The following is a 23,471-nucleotide window of genomic DNA, read 5'->3' on the forward strand; positions in this document are numbered from 1 at the left end:
CACTTTTAATTTAAAGCTTTCTAAAACCATAAAAAATATAATTTACGTTATTTAAATCTCATATTGCCATGTGCATAATTAAACTGATACAGTATATTTAAAAACGGAGAAAGATTAATCTCTTTTCTGGTGTTTGCTTGTTAATTGGGTAAATCTCACCAATGTAAGTACATATAAACTTAAAAAAAGTCTAATCTTTCCCCAGTCTTATCAAATCTGTAAACAAAAATGTATCCAGAGACGCACAATTTAAATCCATGGAATTTTGTATTTTGGAGACAGGGAGGAGTGGGAGTGCCAGACCCCTCACTTTATTGTGTGGCAGTACAACGGAAACAATAGATATGCATAGAACAATCCTTTACTAAAATACAGCTGACTGCTCTGCCTTGGAGTGATGACCCAACACCATCCTCCCTACGGACACACCCGACTATAGGTGCCACTTTAGCACTATTTGAAAATTTCAGGCCCAACCTGGAATTTCACGTATAATCTCACCACTCTATCCTATAAGTGGCAATCTTAAATTCCAACTAGACATTACTGATCCCAGGTTAAAAGCTATTGCCAATCTGGGGGCTGTGTCCATTTTTATCTCCAGGAACAACCCTGGCCATCCCTGGTGGTGATGAATGCGTCAGATATCTATAGGACCCTTGGGTTCTGGAGAACCCGACAGCTCCACCATTTTTTACACTCCTCCTAAATCTGAACAGTTTTTGCAGACCTCTCACGGAGTTCGAAAAATTATGTATAGATCAGGGCCCATGAGCCATTTTGGTTTCTATACTCTACTCTGACCTTATCGCACATCATCCGGACTATACACCACCCTACTTGCGGAAGTGGGTGCAAGATCTAATCATTTCTCTCTCTCCAGGGCAGGTAGAAAAACTTTTATCAATAGCACAGTCCTCAATTAGCTTCACATACCAAGAAACTGGCTTAAAATGTTTAACTGAATGGTAAAGAGTCCCTTCTGTCTTGCACTCCATTGATCCAGAAGTGGCAGACAAATGTTGGAGATGCAATACAGATAGAGGTACACTCTTGCACATTTTCTAGGAATGCCTGACCTTTCTGGGACAAAGTTCATAACCTTATATGACATTTCATAGACCTTCTTATACTATTTGAGGCAGGATTCTTTCTACTACATCTCAACAGCTTTAAACAGAAAATCTACCATAAGTCACTTTTGATTCGACTGATATACACAGCAAGAGCATGCATCCCGGTACTTTGGAATCAGCAGGGGACCCCCACATAACTCATTAGTTTGAATGCATCAACGAATTACAATTTATGGAAGACTTCACGGCCTTAATGAGAGGCACAGAGGACGCGACAAGGCAAAGATGGTTTTACTTGACTATGTTTATCGAATCTGAGGATTACCTGCAGGGCTTCGCTTCTGAACACAATGTGAGTCACATGAACACATAAAGCAGGGAAGAGGAAAAAACATACCGACTAGCCTCCCCTCCCCCAATTCCCTAAACCCCACCACCCCCTTGATAACTTATCACTTCACTCAAATCCCTATTCCCCATCCCCCTCCCCTTTTTTATTTTATGTACAAAAATTAATAACAATACTAGGTGAATTCACTGAGCTATAATATGGAAGAATACACAATTTAGTGTACAAGGGAACATAAACGTCAGGAGCCGATATGAGAGATATAACTCTGAGAATGCAACCCTGTGATGTTAACTGTGTGTTAAATGTTATTGGCTTCCAACCTTTGTTAATAGCACTCCTTGGTACTGTTTTTCATTTTTTTTTATTGTATACTATATATTTTTTTATTCCTGGTTGTTAACCTACTATTGTTGTATGTTATTTTGACCTCATGTTGAATTCATCCAATAAAACTTCAAATTAAAAAAAAAATTGTATTTTTGCTTGAATTTGTTTTTTAGTTTAGGAGTTTAGGTAAAATAAAAGGCACTGTTATATTCTTATTATTCAACAAGTACAGAAGTTTATATAAATGAAAAATGTACTTACCAGGACAGTGTGTTTGTATGCCCGATAAATTACAATGTTATAATTGTAAACTTCTACTTCCACTTGTTTCACCCATAGTGCAAGAGAAGCATCTCTGTCCTCATTTTTAGCGGTAACTGTAAATCTTGGGACAGTATCAGCTTTGGAATTAGTAACTGTAGTACAAAGTATTAAAGAACAGCTGCTTTGAAAATCAAATGGGAGTCCATCAAATGTAAGATAATGTCCATATCCTGAGACAATACATGATGCATCTGTACGGGGCTGGCAGTAATAAAGCCCATTGTCCTCCATGCAGTATTCTTCATCCTTGCATGGGCTACTCTCACAGTAAACACTATTGTCTGTCCCATTACAAAAACAAAGGGACTTGCAGTCCAGATCAATCCAAAAAGTTTCATTTGTGGAAACCTGATGACCTTCAAAATTACAGCCACATTCACTTTTAGGAATACACCGAGTACCCTGCAAGGCAAAACCTTCATCACACTGGCATCCTTCAGTGCAGCTATCGGTGCAGACTGGACCAGAGGCAAGGGTTTCACAAGTTTCCAAACAAGTAATACATTCCTCAAAGTGGCTGTTTTCAGGACACATTAGGGCTGTGGTATAAAAAAAGTATTATTTTTACAGTAATGAAAAACATATCAGCATAAATTAAATATGCAAAAACATTCCACTTTTTTTAATGCACTATTTTTAATGCATTCAGTGTCAACAACTACACCCTTTTTTGGTCAAGAACGGCTCTTGCGTTATTCTGGTAGTTATATTAGAACTTTTATTGCATTTATTCTTTCTCTATTCTCTTTACATAACCTTTTAGCCAGATCCCTGTATCCAGCATCTCTGTGATTTACTGCTTGGCCTGTAACACTGTCAGACTGGCTGTGTGGCATGGGGTAGACTAAGACAAAGTGTTAAAACAATACTATTAATTTCTTAATTTTTGATCTATTAAAAAGGTTCTTTATTGAGTAATATAGTAGATTATTATCCCCTAGCTAATTATTTCGGAAAACCATCAAATCAAAATGTTAACAGGCTGAATAAGTTGAAAACCTCCTTCTGAACAGTGTCAAAGTTCATATAAAAACTCACTAACTCATAAATATTAAGTTCATAACTCCACTGATCTATGGCTTTTTGTTTAACATGTCTAAGGAAACTTCTACCATATACCTAAATGAAAGACAAGATGAGATTCTGATAATTTGCACATAAATAAAGACAGTACATATTCATCCTAACATAAATCTATCCTAAGTAAGGTAGACCTCGGTTTATATGCCTAAAAATCTTTGCCCACAGGGGTTACCATGAGTTACCATGAACATTTCGATGTAGTCGGTAAAATACCATACATTTGTGTGCTTTTTAAACACAGGTAATAGTGATCATATCTACCTCAATAGTTATTGTGAAAAAGTACTACATTATGATAGAGGTAGGAAAATACATTTTTGAATCACACCACCCGGTATTTCTTAGAATCTCAATTTGTTGGAGGAAGTTGTGGACTAGAGTTGGGAACTTCATTTCATCTCATTCACTCTCATCTCACTACTATCCCTAAAGTACTGTAAATTGTAAACCTTAATGCACAGTCCTGTATTCTGAGCATGCACTTCCTACAATATTCAACATTCAACTACCTGACACACACAAACTAATGTAAGTGAACATTGTTTGATAAACTCTGTATTTGTAAGTAAATAATAAAATGCAATTACTTACGGCAGAAGTTTCTACTCCTCCACTGCCCAACATCTACAGCAGCATTTTGGCAAGCCATGGCATACCGACTAACAGAGTCACATAGCTCTGTTTGGTTACCTCCACTCTGGCACAGGCGAAATAGACAAGTCCTATAATATGCAGATACATTAACCACAGCATGGCAATCCAGAAAAGAGCTGTTGCTTGGATCATTAATTATTCCACATTTTGAACGACTTCTATAATACTTCAATAGTTCAGAGTCATTGTTGCAGGCTTTCAGTAAGTCCCCACATTCTCCATTGCAGATTTCATCAAAAGTTGTCCAACTCTCTAAGAATATGGCAACATTGTCTGTACACTTTCCATTGGGGAAGCAAAACTCATCCTCACTGTTTCCATTAAAGAAACCACATAATCCTCCTGTGCAATTGTAGTACAAGGTAGAAAGGGTGATGTGAAGCAGACCCTGGTCTGAATACTGTATTTTAACAAGTCCTTCAGATTCAATGACTGTTCCATTTCTGTTACGGTACATTTCCAGTTCACCAGAGGGTAAGTAAAAAGGGAGTTCAACCTGAAATCCATTAACCTAAAAAAATACATTTTTTTTTAAATTTATGTATACGCAGAGCTGGATTTACCTTTAGATACAGTAGGCCCGTGCCTATAGTTATCACAAATTTTTAATTATCAATGTAAAAATATTTATCTCTGATAAGGATGTTAACCTACCTGGCAGTATGAATAATGAGTATTTTTAAATGTAAAAGCGCTACATTTAAAAATACACATTATTATATTGATGGAGCTCACTATATGCAGAATACTTGTTTATATAATGTTTGAGAAGGCAGTTTTCATCTGGCCAAATAGTGGTGCGGAAGTACACATGCTGTAGGACAATGGGCTTCTTGGCCAGGTGGGGGAGCTGAAGAGGCTTGGGATGATTAGGAGTAAATTGTCCCAGCTGAAACCCATCCTAGCAATTATGACGTGTATATAAACTCCCAGCCTGCTCTTTCCTGGGCTCCTGTTCTTGGCCCAGGAAAGAGCAGGAAAGAGCCAATGATATTCATTTTGTTATATCTGTGGCAGTTTTGGCATTCCCAGTCAAAGGACGAACATCAGCACATTTGTAGAGAAAGCCTATTTGGCATATTTCAAAGTTAAACTTGGTGATCAAGATAAGTTTTGGGCCCCTCATACGGTGTGCAAACAGTGTGTTGCGGGTTTATGGATGTGGACTAAGGGAACACGTGATAACATGCCATTTGGTATACCTATGGTTTGGCGAGAGCCAGGAGATCATTTTAATTACCTGTTACTTTTGTATAGTGAAAACTTCAGGATATAACAAGAAAAATAAGTGTAACATAGAGTATCCTAGTCTACCATCGGCTATACACCCAGTGGCTCATTCAGATGACATCCCAGTGCCGGTTTTCGTTACACTACCCTCTCTTGAAGGACATGATTATGGTGATGAACTAGGTGACAACAATGATGAAGAGTTTGAAATTGAAGAGGACTCTGTATGTAAGGGATTTGATCAGCATTAGTTGAGTGATTTGGCACGTGATTTGGGACTATTAAAGAAGGCTTGAAAACTCTTAGCATCAAGACTGCGTGAGAAAAGCTTACTTGAAAAAGGAACAAAGCTATTGTACTTTCGAACCAGAATTTGCATTTCTACAGTACTTTAGAACTGACAGTGGCTTTGTGTATTGCCATAACATACCTGGTTTAATGGAGGAATTGGGAATTCCAATCTATAACTCAACTGAATGGCGACTATTCATCGATAGCTCAAAGCAGAGCTTAAAGTGTGTCCTGCTTCACAATGGCAATATATTTGGGTCAATGGCCCAATTGGCCATTCAGTTTCTCTTTGTGAAGAATATGCACAGATAAAGAGAGTCACTGAGTTGTTGCAATATCATCAACACAACTGGGTCATCTGTGTTGACCTTAAAATGGAGTGCTTCCTTCTTGGTCGGCAACCCAGATACACCAAGTATCCCTGTTATCTGTGCATGTGGGACAGCAGAGCTCAAGAGAGGCATTGGGTGAAAAGGAATTGACCTCCAAGATCTGCCCTAAAAGCAGGTGATCCAAACATTCTACATGAGCCACTTGTTGATAGAAAGAATATTATATTCCCCCCTCTGCACATGAGGCTGGGTCTGATGAAGCAGTTCGTTAAAGCTTTGCCAACTGGAGGAGACTTTTTAAAGTACCTTTTTGGCATTTCCTAGCCTGTCATTTGAAAAAAAAAAAAGGCCGGTGTGTTTGCTTGGTTGCAATATGAGAATCAAGGTGCATTTTCTGCATAACCATCTTTCTAACTTCCCGGAAAACATTGGTGCAGTCAGTGATGAGCAAGGTGAATGATTCCACCAAGATTTGAAGGTCATGGAAGGACGGTATCAGGGTAGATGGGATGTACAAATAATGGCTGACAATTGTTGGAGCATCCGGCGGGATTGTCCTAAAACTGAACACTCCAGGAAAAGCTATAAGCGTAAATTTTTACCCTAACCTCTTACCCACTTAATTTTCAAATGTTTTACTGTAAAAAAAAAACAGTACATTCAAGTTATTTCATTATTTTTTACTTGTAAGCAAAATGTATGTTTTTTAACAAAAATGGAGGGTACCCTGTATCGAACAAACTGGATGTGATAGCAAAAAACTGGGGTCATTTCTGGATTCACTACCCAAAAATTAGTAAAAAACAAGTGAAAGATCTAAGTCAACAAAAAATGTGTTCCCCAGTGTAATCATTACCTGAAAGAAGCAATAATTATTGTTAAAAAATGTACAATTATAGCTTACCTTAATCTCTGAGGTACTACCTCCACCAATTCTTATTTCTTGCTTGGCCACCTGGATTCTTAGTGGTCTGAGCCAGTTGGGGCCTGAGTCTAATTTCTTCTTGCTTATGTCAATCTCAATAAACTCTGTCCTTTCTGAGCAAGTCTTTAACAAAGTGTAAGAATATTCTACCGGATAAGGAAAGGTCACTGAGTCAAACGTATTTATCACCTGGTTTTGGCTGACAAGACATACACTTTCTCTTCGGGGGTAGCAGCCTTGATATCCATTTTCCACAGAGCAGATCTCTCCGTCACGGCAACTGGTGTTGAAGCACACAATATCTCCTCCATCTTCACACCAGCACTGTACAGTGCAGTCTGCAGAGGTCCAGAAGGAATCACCAACCACATAGTACTTTCCATCCATCTCACAGCCACATTTACTTATAGGAACACATGAGTCTGCACTTAATACATACCCACTATCACACTCACATCCCTCTGTGCATGGGGTGCTGCAGTACTGAGGAGCTATGAGGTTGGAACAAGTGGCTGGACAGCTGCTTGTACATACTGAGTAATGGCTGAATTCCGGACACTGTATAGAAGAAGCTGAAAATAAGACAATACAAAATGTAGAACAAATGAATGTTAAATGAATCATATATATTACATTGACAAGCTGTTAATATAAAAGCAAGGGTTGTTAGATAACTGACCTGAGTAAGGTTTACCTGAATTGTGGCAAATAAAAACTGTATTTGGATCAATACCATGGGTTAGAGAGTTATCGTATTTCAGCTATCATATTATCAATGACCCGAAAACCCATTGGGCTTGGAGTGTAGTACTTCACCAGTTAGTTTTGCATTGAATGTGGAAAGATTAGACCCTCTGCTGGGGTTTACTGCAATCCAAGTACACTAGGAAACACCAGGTGCACTCTGGACACACTTTTGTGTATTAAGTTTTCTAATTATGTCTGATGCCATTTCCTACTATTAACTTCACAAATGGTCAAACAAGAAATTATCACAAAAACCATCATCATCATCTGGTGTTTTTGTCAGGCAGCAGCTTAAATGAACATCAAAGCATCAAAGATACAAGAAATTCCATGAAGTGTTCTGCTGGACCACAGGAAGGGAAAGTGATGATGGAGCTTCTAGCAATCCCTCACTGTGCGCCTCCGCAGTATAACGTCCCTCCGGCGGCACCACTTGCAGCAGTATAGGAGATTTAGGAATGAGCTGTCTGTCCTCTGCTCTGCAGCTTGCAGCATCCTTTCCATCTGAGATATATCCTTCTTAGCTTCCCTAGCACATACACTGAGGCTATATGCAGCTGAAAGGGAATTGGAGTTTGCTGCAGTCAATGAGCAGAGTAGTTCCTGGTCACCATACTGCGCCATCATCGGCTGCTGGGGTTTTATAGCCTTTCTGCTCCCAATCACCAGCGCCTGTTGTGGGGTTAAGCTGGGGTGACCTACTGCTGGTGTGGTTCCATTTAATTTACTGTTGCTGACCTTGTCTGTTTTTATTCTTGTGAGTTTATGCTTCCTGGACCGACATTTTGCGACCCTGACTTTGCTTTGGTCCTTGCCCTTCTGGTGGATTGATTATTATGTGTGACCTCTGGCTCTATATTCTGGACTTCTCTATGCTCGAGTATTGGTACTGTATTATCTATGGGCTCCTGGTCCTCTGCTAGTCCTTCACCAAACATCATCCCTTGTGCATTGAAGTTCTGGGGGCTACTGTGTGTGGGGAGCTGTAACTAGCCTCCCGAGGCTGAGCTGGCACTTTCTATAGGTGAAGACTGTGGCATTAAATTAGGGGACTGGGATTTGGTGAGCACTGGTGCTGGACCAGGGCCTTACACCTTTTTTGATATGTTCTTTCATATTGGAGTACCAATGTTTGACCACAACAGTGCAAAGAAAGACAAATACTTTTCTAATATTCTGCTTCTTTTGTTACATGAAATCCAGTGTAATAAAAGTACTTATTTGTATACGTTTTCAGAATACAACAATATTGGTTATGTAAAGACAGGAAAAGTGTCCATATTAAAAGAGAAAAAATAAGAGACTCTATAAGTAAAAAAACAGAATAAACACTTTGTTCAAGAGATATATGAAAGTAAAAAATAGCAAAGTATTGTTCCCTTTGCAACCAATAAAATTCCATCTGTCTTCTCTAAAACACAGATCTGAACATTAAACAAAAGTGAAATTGGGTTCTATGGACATCGGGAAATCATCAGGAAATAAGCACACTTTGCATTTACTTGGCTCAGGAAAAGAATGCAATGGTAACTGGATCTAACTATAGAGCTCCATAAGTACCATAATATCACTTCAAAAGGATCATGTTTTATGAGAACAGACATCATTTTAGACATAACATATATATTGTTGGAGATTAGCATCAAAAGCATTCACTGCAGAGAGGTATTTTAGGCTCAATTTCTATTTCACGGCTTTTATTTACAAAAGAAAAAATCCACAAAAAGCAAATCTTTAGGAGTTTTCCCTCACAGAGGATCAATGTCATTTACAACATGAAAAAAATGCAAAATTTAGCCTCCTGGCTTTGGTGTACCAGACTTTAACCTTTTTGATCAATGGCCAGGTGCTTCCTAGCTACCCTCAATTTCCGGCCTGGAAGCGGGATGAAGTGCCTGGCCTACCCCTTCCTTCCAGGAAACTCCAGGCCTGGATGCCAAGCAAAAAGCTTCAAATATATAGCACAACTCTTATTTACAGCTTAATCCTGGCCCTTTAATCCCCTGCCATAGTACAGAAACTGAGATGTATGATGCCAAATATCTTCCAAATTGGGCATCACATTATTGATTCTACCACAATAAAAATATATATTGCAGTTTACATCAAGTCTTTTAATTTTCTTATTTCAAAAGGAGTAAATGCAGTTAAGAATATATAATCCTTAATTGAATTAATATTTTTTGCTGGTTTATTGTAATGTACTTTTCCCAGATGCTCCTTTTTGGCCTAAGAAAAAAACCATTAAATGTGTTTTATCTTATTATTATTTATCCTATTTATTATTAATCTAGGGACTAACTTATACATGTTAATTCTTTGGTTTAAATATTGTTTAAATGAATGCGAGCTTTAGGGTCTAATTTATTAAAGCTCTCCAAGGCAGCAAAGGATACATTTTCATAGGAGAATCTAGGCGATCCGGCAAACCTGGAATGCATTTCATAAAAGTCGTATGCTATTTGTTAGCAAATATTTTAAATCCTGGACCAGATCCATTCCAGGTTTGCTGAATCTCCCAGGTTTACTGATGAAAGTGTATCATCTCCAGCCTTGGACAGTTTTAATAAATCAGGCCCATAGACTCGACCTTGCTGTCTGGCTACCAGTCAGAGTAGCAGTGTGAAGTACTCAAACAATAGAGACACAAACAATATCGGGGTCTACTTATAAATGTATTCACTCAAATGTATTCAAGATTTGTCCAATTTGGGGGGGGGGGGGGCTTTTGATGGACTTCATCAAATCCCCCAATGCGATACAAGATACAAAGGGTGTCAGCAAAAGAGAACGCAAACCCTAGAGTCACTATTGATAACAACTATGGGGTCTTGTCTAGAAGTTCCATTCAACCAGTTCTTCATGAGGCTTAGTTTTTTATTGTGTATGTGGGATCTGGACAGGTGGTGAACTGTGTTTGGGATCTCACACACTAAGGCTTATTTTTCAGCTATTAGCAGTAGGGACTGGGCATATTCCAGAATCATTTAATTTATTCAAAAGAGAAAGGAAAAGGAAAAGCAGAGAAGGTCACTGTAATGTGCTCCTCGGTTTGTAGCATTCTAATATCACAGTATCTAGAACCACTATGCTAGCAGAGTTTGGGGTTTAACACTGACTGCTAATAGAGCTTTGGGGCCAGGGCTGCCCTTTGACTGTTAGAGATTAGGAATTTACGGACGGCTATGACTGCTGCAGATATGCTACATCTGCCCCATACCACTGCCAGGTATTTATTGCTGGCAATATTAGGCAAATAGTAATGGCAAGCAGATATTATTAATGACAAACAATTTCCAATGATGTGTAAACATTAAAAACAACAGGTAGATAATAATAGTATGTGGTTAATACTATCAAAAGTCAGATGTTGTCCACAAAAACATACCAGGAGCATGCTGTTAATACTTAAGAAATGCACATAGTACTTATGAGAGAAGGGTTCTAATGACATATAAACAGTACCAGCAACAGGCAGGTATTACCAATGACAGATAGACATCGATAAAATGCAAACATTATTTATAACAGGCAAATATATTATAATATACATATAATTATATACAGATATTACCAATACCAGGCAGATAATAGTCACAGATGTAGATCAGCAACAGACAGATATATCTAACAAGCATACCGGTATACCATTGTAAAATCACAAAATGGTGACAATTAGCCTAATTTTTTTGCACTTGCAAAAGTCAAAGCAATTTTATGTAAATCATTTGATTATCTCTATTGGGGATTAGAATGAACAAAGTTATATCTGCTGACACTCTGTTTGTAGTTACCAGCTAAAGTTTAACTTGAATGCTTGTTTTACAATCTTGAGGTAGTATTAGCTTTAATTTTCCTTACAAGATGACACAAGCCCAATTACAACTGAAAGGTCAACTGTAGTTCAGTCAGGGGGTATTTATAGCGGAGAGCTAATACTGATTTCTTCTATTCCTTTCATGTTGAATGCTGCAAAGCTACTCCATATCTCCTCTGACATTTTACATCCCAATCATTAGGCCAGGTGTTGTGTGGAGACTGTGGTGTGTCACTGAATTCTTTTTGTTCAACACTGCAGAAAGAGTTGCGATCGAAGGGGACCACAATCACATGATTTTACCAGGTCTAAATAAACAGGGTAGCTTTTCTTCTTACAATATTGTATTGTTTTCTGCTTGTTTTGGATTGTAAATGCAAGTAGAATGCAATGTACATTTGTATAGCACATTAATTCTGCTTTATGTACGGGCCCTTAAGAATAAATAAACCATAAAGATACAGAAGAACATTTTCCTTCTGTTGGGCAAGGGAAGAATAAAAAACAGATGCCATTTGACATGCTAGGAAACATATTTTACTGCTATATAAAATGAATTATCACAGTATTATGATGTTATGTTTTCCATTAGATTCTTTCTGCTAGATTACAACACCAGAGATAAGGTAGGACCTTCTGACTGCTTCTTTATTATTGTTGGTATTAGAGCTGGTTGAAGGGGATTTTATGGCAGTGCTTCATTTTTATTATATTCTTGGATTTCATTGTTGATTTTCCAGTGAATACAGATTCCAAGGTACATATGTGGGAATGTAACCGGGAAAGCTACTGGTATTTCAAGCCATCTGGAAGTCAATGAATATGTCTATTGTAGCTGACTAGTGTAATAGGAAGCTCTGTTGTGGCCGTTTAACACAACCTGTTTAATCTTTTGTGCTATACAAGTATTAGCTAAAAATAAGAATTACCTTCTACAAATTGTAGGAACCAATGACAGTTTACAAATTGCATCAAAAAACACTAGGCAGTATGGTGGCTAAATGCTGATCACTTTTGTTGTGTAGTACTAAACTTCTTGTTTAAAGTAGATGTAAGGTCCAACTGGATAAGTTTGCTATTGCACCATGTATTATAGGCAAGTACAATTTTTTGTGTTTTTTTGTGTGTAATAAAAGGCTGCTTTAATTATTGTTTTTTACCCTTTTGCATCTTAGTACTGCTTTTTTTTCCCCAACTTCTTTTAGTCATTGCTTGCCTGCATTTGCTATACCATTTCATAAAAACATATAAAGCATATTTAGTAACAGCCCAGAATAAATGAATGTTAAGGTAGTAAAACATTTTTCCATTTACAGGATTTAGTGCTACCCAAAATCATAAGTTTTTAAATAAAATGTCCAAAACAAAAGTGACCCTTTTACTTACCAACTTGAGTATAGCACCCTTAAACAGTACGCTCTTTATTTTAGGCATTTGCTACACTAGAGCCTAAAGCTACATACACACGTCCAATGGTTCTCGCCCGATATCGGCCCTGAGAATCTGGCATGTGTACAGCGCCAGTCGTGCATCGTCCGAAAGACCATCCTGGCGTATCCACAGATGGTGGACGACTAACAATCCTAATGCAAGGGAAGAGAGAGAGTGCGCAACAAGGTGCCGCTCCACCGCTCTCCCCCTTCCCTCTCCATAGAGCAGAACGGTGCTATATGTACAGCACTCGTTCATGCATCCTGCAATATTAGTCGTTGAAAAGGATTGTGAAAGATCCTTTATAATGACTATTATTGCACATGTGTATGCGGCTTTATTTTGTATGCTACATTAATGATGAAGCCATGGTCACTAAGTGTCAGAGTACTTGTTAACTTTGACTTCTAATTGCCACCTGACCTATGAACACTGTTTTATAAAAAGATATAACATAGGACTACTTCTTTTTCAATTTGAGTGCCAATGCTATCCTTATTGTTGCTATTTTTGGGAATTTTACTGCATTTTCTCTACACACAACTATAATGGTGTACAAAGGCATCATAATAAATCAGCTTTTTTTTTTTGGTGCCATGTGAAATGAACATTACATTTACACAGCTAAATGGTCAGACTGTGTACATTTAGATCAATAATTCCACTCATTAATAAATCTATACAGTTTTAGTCCAGATTGAAGCTTTAACAAACTGTTTATTTTTTTTTTTTAAGGAAGTATCTTTAAATGAAAAAAGTCAAATCAAATTGGACCTCTGTCGGAGATCCCTAAATTGAGCAAGATAGAGGGATGCACATTCCAACCTAAACTACTGTTATCACATGTGGTTGGTAGAACTGCAGTTTTTCTTGCCAACCAATTTCTAGGCAGAAAAATGGACAGGGCAGATTTTCTTATGTTTGATATCTGTGGTTCTCTTTGGCGTAAACTGTTTACTTCTATTTTCTACCTTCAAAGTCATAAAAAAGAACAGGAGTGAAGATCTGCATGGAATGGTAAAAATGTGACTGCACGTTCACCTGAAGTCTATGAACACCAATATTGGGTAATCAAAAGGGCAGAAGAATATGTAGGTGAAAAGAGTTCAATGACATTTCATATATTCATGTGTTTCAAGTATTTACTTACCACATCCAGTCTGAGTTCGCCAGTCACCAACAGTAATCCCCAGTGCTTGACACACAAGAGCATAAGCCTGGATGGCCTGGCAAAGGCTAGTCCCATTGTCCCGAGAACCACAAAGGTCATATACACAGCTGTGGACAAAGGCTGTAGGATCCACTACAGTTCCACATTCCCATAGTGGGCTCCCTGTAAGGTTAATAAACCCACAGTATTCTGAGGTAAAATACAGTGACTCCATTGCTGTATCACATATACTGCAGTTATCTACACATCCCGGGGAACACTTCCAGTCTGGATGGTAAACTCTCCAGCTTTCTCCCAGATCTATCACAGATATAGCTGGCTTTCCATCGGAGCGGAGGGTGTCATCCTCCGGATTCTTGTTGTAGTTTCCACACATTCCACAAGTAGAGTTAATGTATGTGCCAGGTACTGATATAGAAGCATAGTGTTCTCCATCATACATAACCAGCAGTCCAAAATCAGTTTCCACTGCAGTTGAGAGGCCACTTTGGTATATTTTAATGGCTCCATTTTCCAAAACTACTGGAAGTGAAAATATCAGATTGTTTACCTGTAGTAAAACAAATATGACTCTTAATAATGGGTAAACTGTGTCTGTTTAAATAAACACCACATAAATATGACATGCAAAAAGCAAATATCCCTGTGGTATTATGAATTAATGATGAACAAGTGTAAAAGTGAAGACTACCACTGTAATTATGGTTTTATTAGCACAGTATTTTCATGTGGAGAGAATATTTTTTTCGGTGGAAATATTTGAAACCATTGAATCTCCAAAAAGACCAACCATGCTGACTATATAACAGTAAATTTATCAAGTGGCCAATCATCTTCAGCTACTCCATATGTTGCACCTACTCCAGCTCTACCACCCCGTCGGTGAGGAACTGGGTGAAATCTAGGGATAACTATTCTAGCAGATGTTAGGAAATGTTGCAGGATTCCATGTTTAGCCACCTTGATTGAACCAGAAAAGTAAGGTTACTGAGGGAGAATTAGGAACAGATGTTATACATCTGGAGGACGCTAACCCTGAACTAGTGGACCGCTGGGCATTTCCACTAAATATGAAGCATGAAACCTTGTTGTTGGTAGCATCTCCAACAAACAACAGAGGTGTGGGGAGAAATTATGAAGATCCACAGGGCAACTGAAAAAGGATTTTAATGTCTTTTTCTGGTCCTTGTATTTTTTAAATCTTTTCCTAAAGCTAAACTCCAGGAAATTTCAAGGGAAACAGGTAATGTTACCTTTGTGATGGGGCAACCCACCATCACACCCTTTATGTCCTAGATACAGCCTACAGGCTTCCTCCTCTGTAGGAGACTGGTCCCCCTGCACCTATCACCTACATCACCTACCAGAAGTCCTACATTGTATGTGAGGATGCTGAAGGTTCATTCCCATCCTAGGCTGTAAAACAGAAAAGTACCCCCTGCCACGGTATGGAGAGACAAGGTAATAAAAACTACATTACAATGACAAAAACAAGCATTTATCCCTTGCAGTAGCCCCCTTCCAATTTCACAATTTCCCAGTGTAATCTCCTCTATGATTGTACATTTATCTAAAATGACATTTCCACATTTACCCTTTGTAGAATCAGATTTATCCTACCAACATTTATTTAAAATGATCACATCACTGATGGTACACTAGAACCCACTTTTATTTTGCACCATAATAGTGTACTTTTGGTCAATGATTGATGTCCCAAATATACTGTAAAAGGAAAAAAGGATGTTCTTAAGATTTGTGGAGGAATAATCAATTAGAAGCACCTTTGGCTTGAGGGGGACAGCCATTCTTTGTAGGTACCTTGTCAACATAAATAAACAGGATAATCTTGGAATGGCAGTGATGTATTCCTAAGTTTTTTTGGGGTGATTTTTTTGTTTTTTAATTTATGCACATGCTAAATCCCATGAGCACTCGATGAGAAATCTTTGAGTTATAACATTGCAATAGCACCTGTTACCTGACTATATTGTTTGTGCAGTGATTGCCAAAGAACAAACATGGAGCATATGCTTAGGATAGCATAAGTAACATAATATTTAAAATTAAAATAGTCACTAAATTGCTAAAAGGATGGAGTACCAGCTTTAAAGTGGACCTATTATCACATTTTTATATTTTATATATAAGGGCAGATAACCCTTTTATATCAAGTAAAAAAGTGTTTGATTTTTTACCCTCTTTTTGCCAGGAAGAAGATAGCAGTACCTGGCATTCATTCCGCACTGGGACAAAGAAGGAAGATGGGACGGTGTGGAACCGACTAAAGTAGGATTATGGAGGGATCTACAGATTTCCAACTGTAAAGGTAAGTGGTTTTTTTTCATGGGTCAACCATCACCATAATTTATGCCCATAATTATGTTTTGTGCAATATGGAACTCCCAATGTGTAAGTAGGAGATGCAATGGGCCTGATTTATTAAAGCTCTCTAAGGCGGGAGAAGATACACTTGGGTGATCCAGCAAACATGGAATGGATCTGGTCTAGGATTTAAAACATTTTCTAACAAGTATCAAATGACATGTAAGAAATGCATCACACGTTTGCTGGGTCACCCAGTTTTACTGATGAAAGTGTATCCGCGTATCTTGAGAAAAGTACAGACCTCCTGCTTACTTAGTGGCCAGATAAGGTAGGATTGTTGGGCAAACACAAAATACTTTAGTCTGATCCACATCTTTATGTGGGCACTGGTTTTTCCCTAATAGGATGGGTTAGAAGCAGTATATTGAGATACATCTTGGGTTTGACAGATTTATATATGAAACTTTAGTCTGAATCCACTCAGTTGTTTAGGATTAACATTGTTTCATTTATTTACAAAAAAGACATTACAAATTTAACAAAAGATCCAAGCAAAGGTGAGTTGTGTTTTGTATCAATTTATTCACTTTAGCTTAATTTGTCTTTCAAGATTTTGGCAAGATTCTCCATGGAGAACAGACGGTAATATAGACAAGTCCGTCTCTAAATTCTTTATTGCTTGCTATCGCATCTTTCAGATAATTGACTCGGGGTGTTAAATGTCTTCGAGTTTTAAGCATATTTTTTAAAGCCCTCTTTGTCTGTTTTTGTATAATCATTTGGTTAGAATTCAACCCACTTTTCTGTTTCTCTTCTGTTCTTGTTACCCCTAATGAACCCTTAAGTTACAGAATGTAACGAAAAACCATTTGGAAGAAATAGCTGGACATTTGCCATAGATGCTAACAGGCTACAAATGGAGCCAAATGATCCTAGTTGCTGAAGTAAATTCACAAGGATGTGTATCAAAAAACCCTTATCTGACTTAATGAACACAGTAGAGAAAAAAAACGTAGTCTCATCTATTGAAACAATGCCCCTAGGTTGGAATATCTATAGTCTACTGAGATAAATACTTTTACCTCCTTAAGAAATGGCACTCATTTTATCTAAAATATCCCTCTTTTTACTTTCCAAAATTTTTTTGATCATAGACATTATGACCATAGTAAATTAACACATACCTGGGAGAATTGCTATGTCAAAATCTTCCTGTGCTTCGACAATGCAAAGAAATGCACATTTTTTTAATGCCCCCCTCCTGCGTAGCACATATTCTTTTCTACTATTGTATTCAGGTAAATCAAAACAAAGGTTGTAAAAGAATATCTGAAAATGATATTGTGCATATACTGCTTACCTTTGTGCTGTACTTTAAATATAGCTATCTAAGAACTGAGACTGGCTGGCAATGGTACTGCTAGCTTAAAGTTCTCTGTTTTCTTTCTCTGCTATATTTTTAGTAGAACATAATACAAAAATGTAATTCTTCATTCAGAAAATATTAGGGACATTAATTTAATTAAATATTATTCCAGACTGTTCCTCCATTTTTAATATTTGTGCTTTCCTTGACAGCTGCCAGTGAAATAACTATACTAAATGAACTTTAGTTAGCAAACAATAGAGTACAGCAAAGGTATGTAAATGTCATAGAGTCCTACAATGCAGTTGATGTCCATAGATCATAAGACATACTCACCTGTGCTGAACATGGGAAACCCACCTTGCTTCCTAAATTCTTTACTAATTTCAGTGAAGAAATCAAGAGACATTGGGTCTGATTTATTAAAGCTCTCCAAGGCTGGAGAGGATACACTTTCATCAGTGAAGTTGGGTGATCCAGCAAACCTGGAATGGATCTGGTCCAGAATTGAAAACATTTGCTAACAATAGCAAATACAAATAACAAATACATTCCAGGTTTGCTGGATCACCCAGTTTCACTGATGAATGTATATTCTCTACAGCGATGGAGGGCAGTAAGAAATCAGGTCCACTGTTACAACTTCCCCTGTGTGAATTATTAGGTAAATAATATGGTGGTATGAGTGAGATGGTGTGGGATCTGCAATAGTGGGGAAACTCTTTCTAGGGACAGCTAAGCTACATATATTTTAATGAGTAGAAATGTTGAAAAAATGTTTTACCTTTACTTTTCCAAAGCTTCCCTTCGGAATGACAATATTATGGGAATATACCTCCACGGAAATGTCCTTTAGCCATGACACTAAGGATGCTCCACGATTCTCATTTTTGGCTTCAACGCTAAAGAATGGAAGTTGATTTCCTGCCAAGCAATTTCTTGCAAGTAAATAAGCACAAGAACCTTGAAAATGGAAAAGGAGTCCATCAAACGTGTGATAATGAGGGTCTCCAAACACCACACATGTACTGCTCTCCACTGGTAGACACTGGAAATACTTCTCCCTTGGCTCACAAACGTCATAAGGGCCACACACTGACTCTTGACAAGATATCTCATTATTGAAATCAAGACAACGGCATCTTGAAGAGCAGTTTGCATTTTCCCAAAACAGCTGTCCTTCTCGTAAAAAATTGCCTGAAAAGAAGATAACATCTCATTACCATCAAAATAATATTTAGATTAGACTATATACAATAGCAAGAGATTCCCCAGAAAGTCAGTACTGATTCATATTCTCCAATGCTTCAAAAAAACGTATATCATTCAAATGAATGATATAAAAACTTTGTGCACATATTATAGGGAAAACTAATATTCAGCAAACATGCTTTGCAGGAACATCTTCCAAAATATTATATTTAAAATAGTAGTAATTATTCTGTATGCTTAAGGATACTCATAAAACTTTCGAGCTCACCTGGAATCCCCGGCTGGACTTTTGTACTTCTGGAACATCAAACATGTTATAACGAGGACTACCTTTCCATTCCCTATTCAAACTCTTTTTATGTATATTTGATTGTGTTACCTGTACAGCTTGTTTTACACATTAAGAATATTAACAATAAACATTAACAATAAACAAAAATCAAGATAAAATAGCAGTAATTGATTATCCACCAGAGAATGTTTACTGAATGTAAGAGTCTGAATGATTTACTCAAATAGCTCCCCAAAAGTAACTTTCTCTTTGTGAATGTGGTAAACCTCTGCTTACCTCAGCCATCCAAACATGTGCAAGCAGAAATAATGTTTCTTTTTATTTTACATTTCATTACATGTTAAATATTCTTTGCAAAGTCTATCTTTAGCAGATCCACTGATTTAAGTAAAAAATCCCTTGTGTAGTAATACCAAATTTGCTAAGTCAAAGCCCACAGTCCTTTAGTAAATCAACCCAGTGCCAACCAGAGCAGACTATAAAACCAGTCCCATTACTTTATACTATTTAACTAATAAATAGAGGACATAACTTTTAAAAATTTGCTATAAAATAACAATAGTTGTAGCATGAGATTACACAGGCTTTAAACTGGCAATGTTTACTCCTCATTATTGTTGCTGTCTGCAGTCTACTGGCCCAGTCTAGCAACTTTTGAACAATGTTGCCACTTGGCTCCCACATACTTTTTGCAATGATTTGCCCACAATCACCTTTAGTGGCTTTAATGGCACAGTGGACTTCTGTAGCAACTCTCTTCAGACTAACTTTTCTCTTTTACCGTTGCTTTGGATTAGCACAGAATATAAACAGCCCCATGTACAGCGCCGTCCACATATTAGATTTAGTTGTTCCAAACTCTGTAATCTCACCAACCTTGACAACTCAGCATTTTCCTATTCTGACCACAATTGAATTGAATTACAAACTCTCACTCCTTGGAAAATCACATCTCCAGACTAATCTGCCACTCAACATAACCACGCTATATCTTTGGTGGCCCCTGACACCTTCTGCTCTCCCCATCCTGCTAATCTGTGACCATAGCACAACAATCACACCAAACATCCACAAAAGACTGCTCTTGCAGCAGAAAACAAGTGGAGGAAACTCTAACTAATGGAGCTTATTTTCAAAAATTGACTACCTCAAAAACCCTACAATCCCCCCGTCCTACAACTACCTTCTCGCCCATGACAAATTGACCTGCTTTAAAGATAAAATCATCAAAATTAGAAGTGATGTCTCTGTTTACTGCATCACTCCAACCCCATCCATTCTTTCCACCTGTAAATCCTCCCTAACCTCATCCACCCCTTTTAATTAATACAAAGTTTACTCTCTTCTTTCATTATTTCTGTACACTACCTGTCCACTCGACACAATCCCTTCTGATCTACTCTATACTCACTGCTCCACTATGGCCCCTGCACTGACTGGACTGTTTAACCTGCCTGTTGGCCATCTCACCATGAATGGCTGACCTAGATAAAACAGAACTCATTATCTTTCCCCCATCACCTTCAAAATCTCCTCTTCACGATTTTCTAACAGTCAATACCACTGTTAATCGTCCCACCCCCTCAAGCTCATTGTCATGGTGTCACCTTTATTCAATAATCTCCCCCTCTTTCAGTACTTGTTAATTTCCAGCCATTTTCACCTGCACAACATCTCCTAAATACACCCAGAAACCACCAAATTCCTAATACATGCTCTTATGATCTCTTTGGTCTACTGTAACACCCTCTTCTCTGGCATCCCACTAAACAAACTCCCTCCATAATACAGCTAGATTCCATTATTCCCAATAAAACAAAAAGAGCATTTTTGCATACACAAAACAATCAAGAAATTGTCATGGTCCGTCATTTCTGATCTTTTCAGTTTTTGATTTAGTTATTTCATGTTCAAGTAATTACAAAGTTTCAAAACAAGACTAACAGACTATAGTAGAACAAGAATAATTTCTCCTGAGTATGGTTAATGTACTGTAATTTTCCCGGCTAGCCCTACATCTAAAAACAAATTATTCAGTCAGTTACCAAATACACATGGCCATACACAAACACACACAATCATAAGTCACGATTTAATGAATACCTTAGATTGTAAGTCCAATCACCACATTTACCATGTAAGTGGCATATTTTTACTCTAACCTACCTTTAAGACTGCAGCCATTGGCTGGATCGATCTCCTTTCCATCTACCTTGAATAACCAGCGTCCTGGCATGTTCACATTTGTAGTTTCTTCTATGCTGACGATCTCTGGTGAACGGGATCCAGGAACACTGAAAAAATTGGTGCTATTTCCACCGTTAAACCCAGCCTGAAATACAATTATACTGGTCAATATTTTGCTTAGTGATCAATCTCATAGTTTATCTGATGACAAAACATTTATTTTTTGTGTTGATGTTAAAACCCCAGTAATTTCTTCTTTTTACTGGGTTATCCTTCCTAATGCAACAGAAGGCTATAGGGAAGTTTGTGGGCATTTAACCACAACCACATAGATACTAAAAAGAAGAAGACAGCCTTCAGGTAAAAACCGCAGTGGGCTGTGGAGTTGTATACTTACTGTGTAAGTATAGAGTTCTGGGGGGAAGGGTGGGCTAATGGAGCTCAGGTGAGTGAAGGCAAAAGAGTAGAAAAGTTTCCAAATATTCCTTACCAATAAAGGTATAATGAAAAGTGAATTAAGAACATCTAGTTATAGGCTGACAAAGGGGATCTAGACAGCTGCGTTTTTAAATCTAAAGTCTCATATTAGAATAGATATTCTTCTAATAAGACATAGCACTAATAGCTTCCATATGTGTTATTCCATAAATGTTAATAGCTTCCATTTATATAATCTAACCTTCTTACTAAAGCTTTTGAACAGTGAGATTTAATAACACTGTGCAATTAGATGGACACCAAAGATTAACCTTTTGCATACAGTAATTTAACTGACCTGGTCAGACACATCCCTTTCCCTCTGCAATACAAGGCTGTGTAAGGAAGCTTAAATTGAGGAGAGTGGGTGTTACTCATAACAATTTTATGGGAGATATGACCTCCTATCTTTACAGAGGCTCCCTATTCTTGGGAATTGATCATAGGAGTGTGAGTAAAACGTTTCTTATCTCGATGTGACTAGTAATATAACCAATATTATTGGAAGTTTTGTTATATTACTAGTATAATGAATGCCATTTATTTACTCTGTTTGATTAATGCTCAGTTCATCACCTTTGTGTGATATATTCTGATATATTGTTTCTATATACAGCATACAACATTCTCCACAAGTTCTCCTCAAGTCCCCTGAGCAAGCCGTTTGGCGAAATGCGTTGGAATAATCCCTGCATTCTTTTTTTATTTTTTTACTAATTTATACTCTGGGGTTGGCATTCCAACATTAGGAACTTGAAGGTTAGGTAGGGTACCTTCACAGTGTTTCCACTAATGAAATCAGTACATAACTTTAAAGGGACAAAATCTGAAGAGCAACACACCTCAAAGACTCTAAAGATCTCAAAAAAAAGAAAAAAACAAAATAACGAGTAGACCAATAAATCACACTCAGGAATCTAAAATCTATGATTTTAGATAAAGAAAAATTTGCAGACAAACGGAAACAGGAATAATTGCTATTCTGTTTGGTGCAAATGGTGCTGTTAGTTGCATAATATAATGAAGGGGGTGGCACACAAATGGGTGACCCTAATATTGCATATTGGCCTATTTCTTATTGTAGAAACAACTGTGGATATATAAATGAATTGCATGTATATAAATTACTCCTAGTTTAAAAATCTAAATCTGTTTTTTTTTAAATTTAGTCCAAATTGGTCTGGGTATTTAAAACTACCCTTTGCACCCTAAATTTTGCTTGTCAATCAACAATTAACGGAAAAATATGTTCCAAAAATTTTGGATACAAAAATTGTGAGATTTTTTACAAATTGCATAGCAATTAGTAAAGAAGGAAAAACAAATGTTGTCTTTGGTACAATGGACATTCAATGGCTTTTTAATGTTATGGAAGCTGCATTTAACTATCATAGGCCTGTTCTTGAGAAATGGCCCAATTTAAGCCATGCTGCTTTGTTTTTTTTGTAGTACGCACACTTATTTTTGACTGTTTTTTGTTGTGTAGACTGCATTTTATTGCAGGTGCTGATTAGAATAAATGGATTACTATGTGGCAATGTTGGCATGGTGCACCACTGCATGATGTGTTAATGTGTGCATTTTGCAGTGGGTAATTGGATGCACTGATTTATTAAATAGGCCGACAGTCAGGGATATTTCCAGGGACAAAAGGATGCTGGGATAAAACTTTAGAATCTAGGACATCCTGGTAATCAACAATAGTTGGCAAGTATTATGTAAGAGAAGAACAGGGCCACCCACAGGAGGTCAGTGCTAATACCGAACCAAAGCAGCACTACAATACAAAACAGGACTGATTGCATAAGGTTACACCCTGGTCATCAGAAAGAGATACCTAAAACTTTTT

At 37.5% G+C, this 23,471-nt stretch overlaps 1 protein-coding gene across 1 annotated transcript in view; it reads right to left on the reverse strand.

The window, feature by feature from the left end:
• The window catches only part of TECTA (tectorin alpha), a 52,803-nt gene that overhangs the window by 23,678 nt on the left and 5,654 nt on the right, over nucleotides 1-23,471 (reverse strand). Inside the window, exons 5-10 of the mRNA XM_072425281.1 lie at nucleotides 21,125-21,290; nucleotides 18,239-18,651; nucleotides 13,740-14,310; nucleotides 6,574-7,166; nucleotides 3,754-4,327; nucleotides 2,017-2,618 (exon numbers count right to left, since the gene is read on the reverse strand). Coding sequence (XP_072281382.1) covers nucleotides 2,017-2,618; nucleotides 3,754-4,327; nucleotides 6,574-7,166; nucleotides 13,740-14,310; nucleotides 18,239-18,651; nucleotides 21,125-21,290 — 2,919 coding nt within the window. The remainder of the gene's footprint in view (nucleotides 1-2,016; nucleotides 2,619-3,753; nucleotides 4,328-6,573; nucleotides 7,167-13,739; nucleotides 14,311-18,238; nucleotides 18,652-21,124; nucleotides 21,291-23,471) is intronic.

The sequence above is a fragment of the Pyxicephalus adspersus genome, chromosome 11 (assembly GCF_032062135.1).
Source record: "Pyxicephalus adspersus chromosome 11, UCB_Pads_2.0, whole genome shotgun sequence".
Classification (NCBI taxonomy): domain Eukaryota; kingdom Metazoa; phylum Chordata; class Amphibia; order Anura; family Pyxicephalidae; genus Pyxicephalus; species Pyxicephalus adspersus.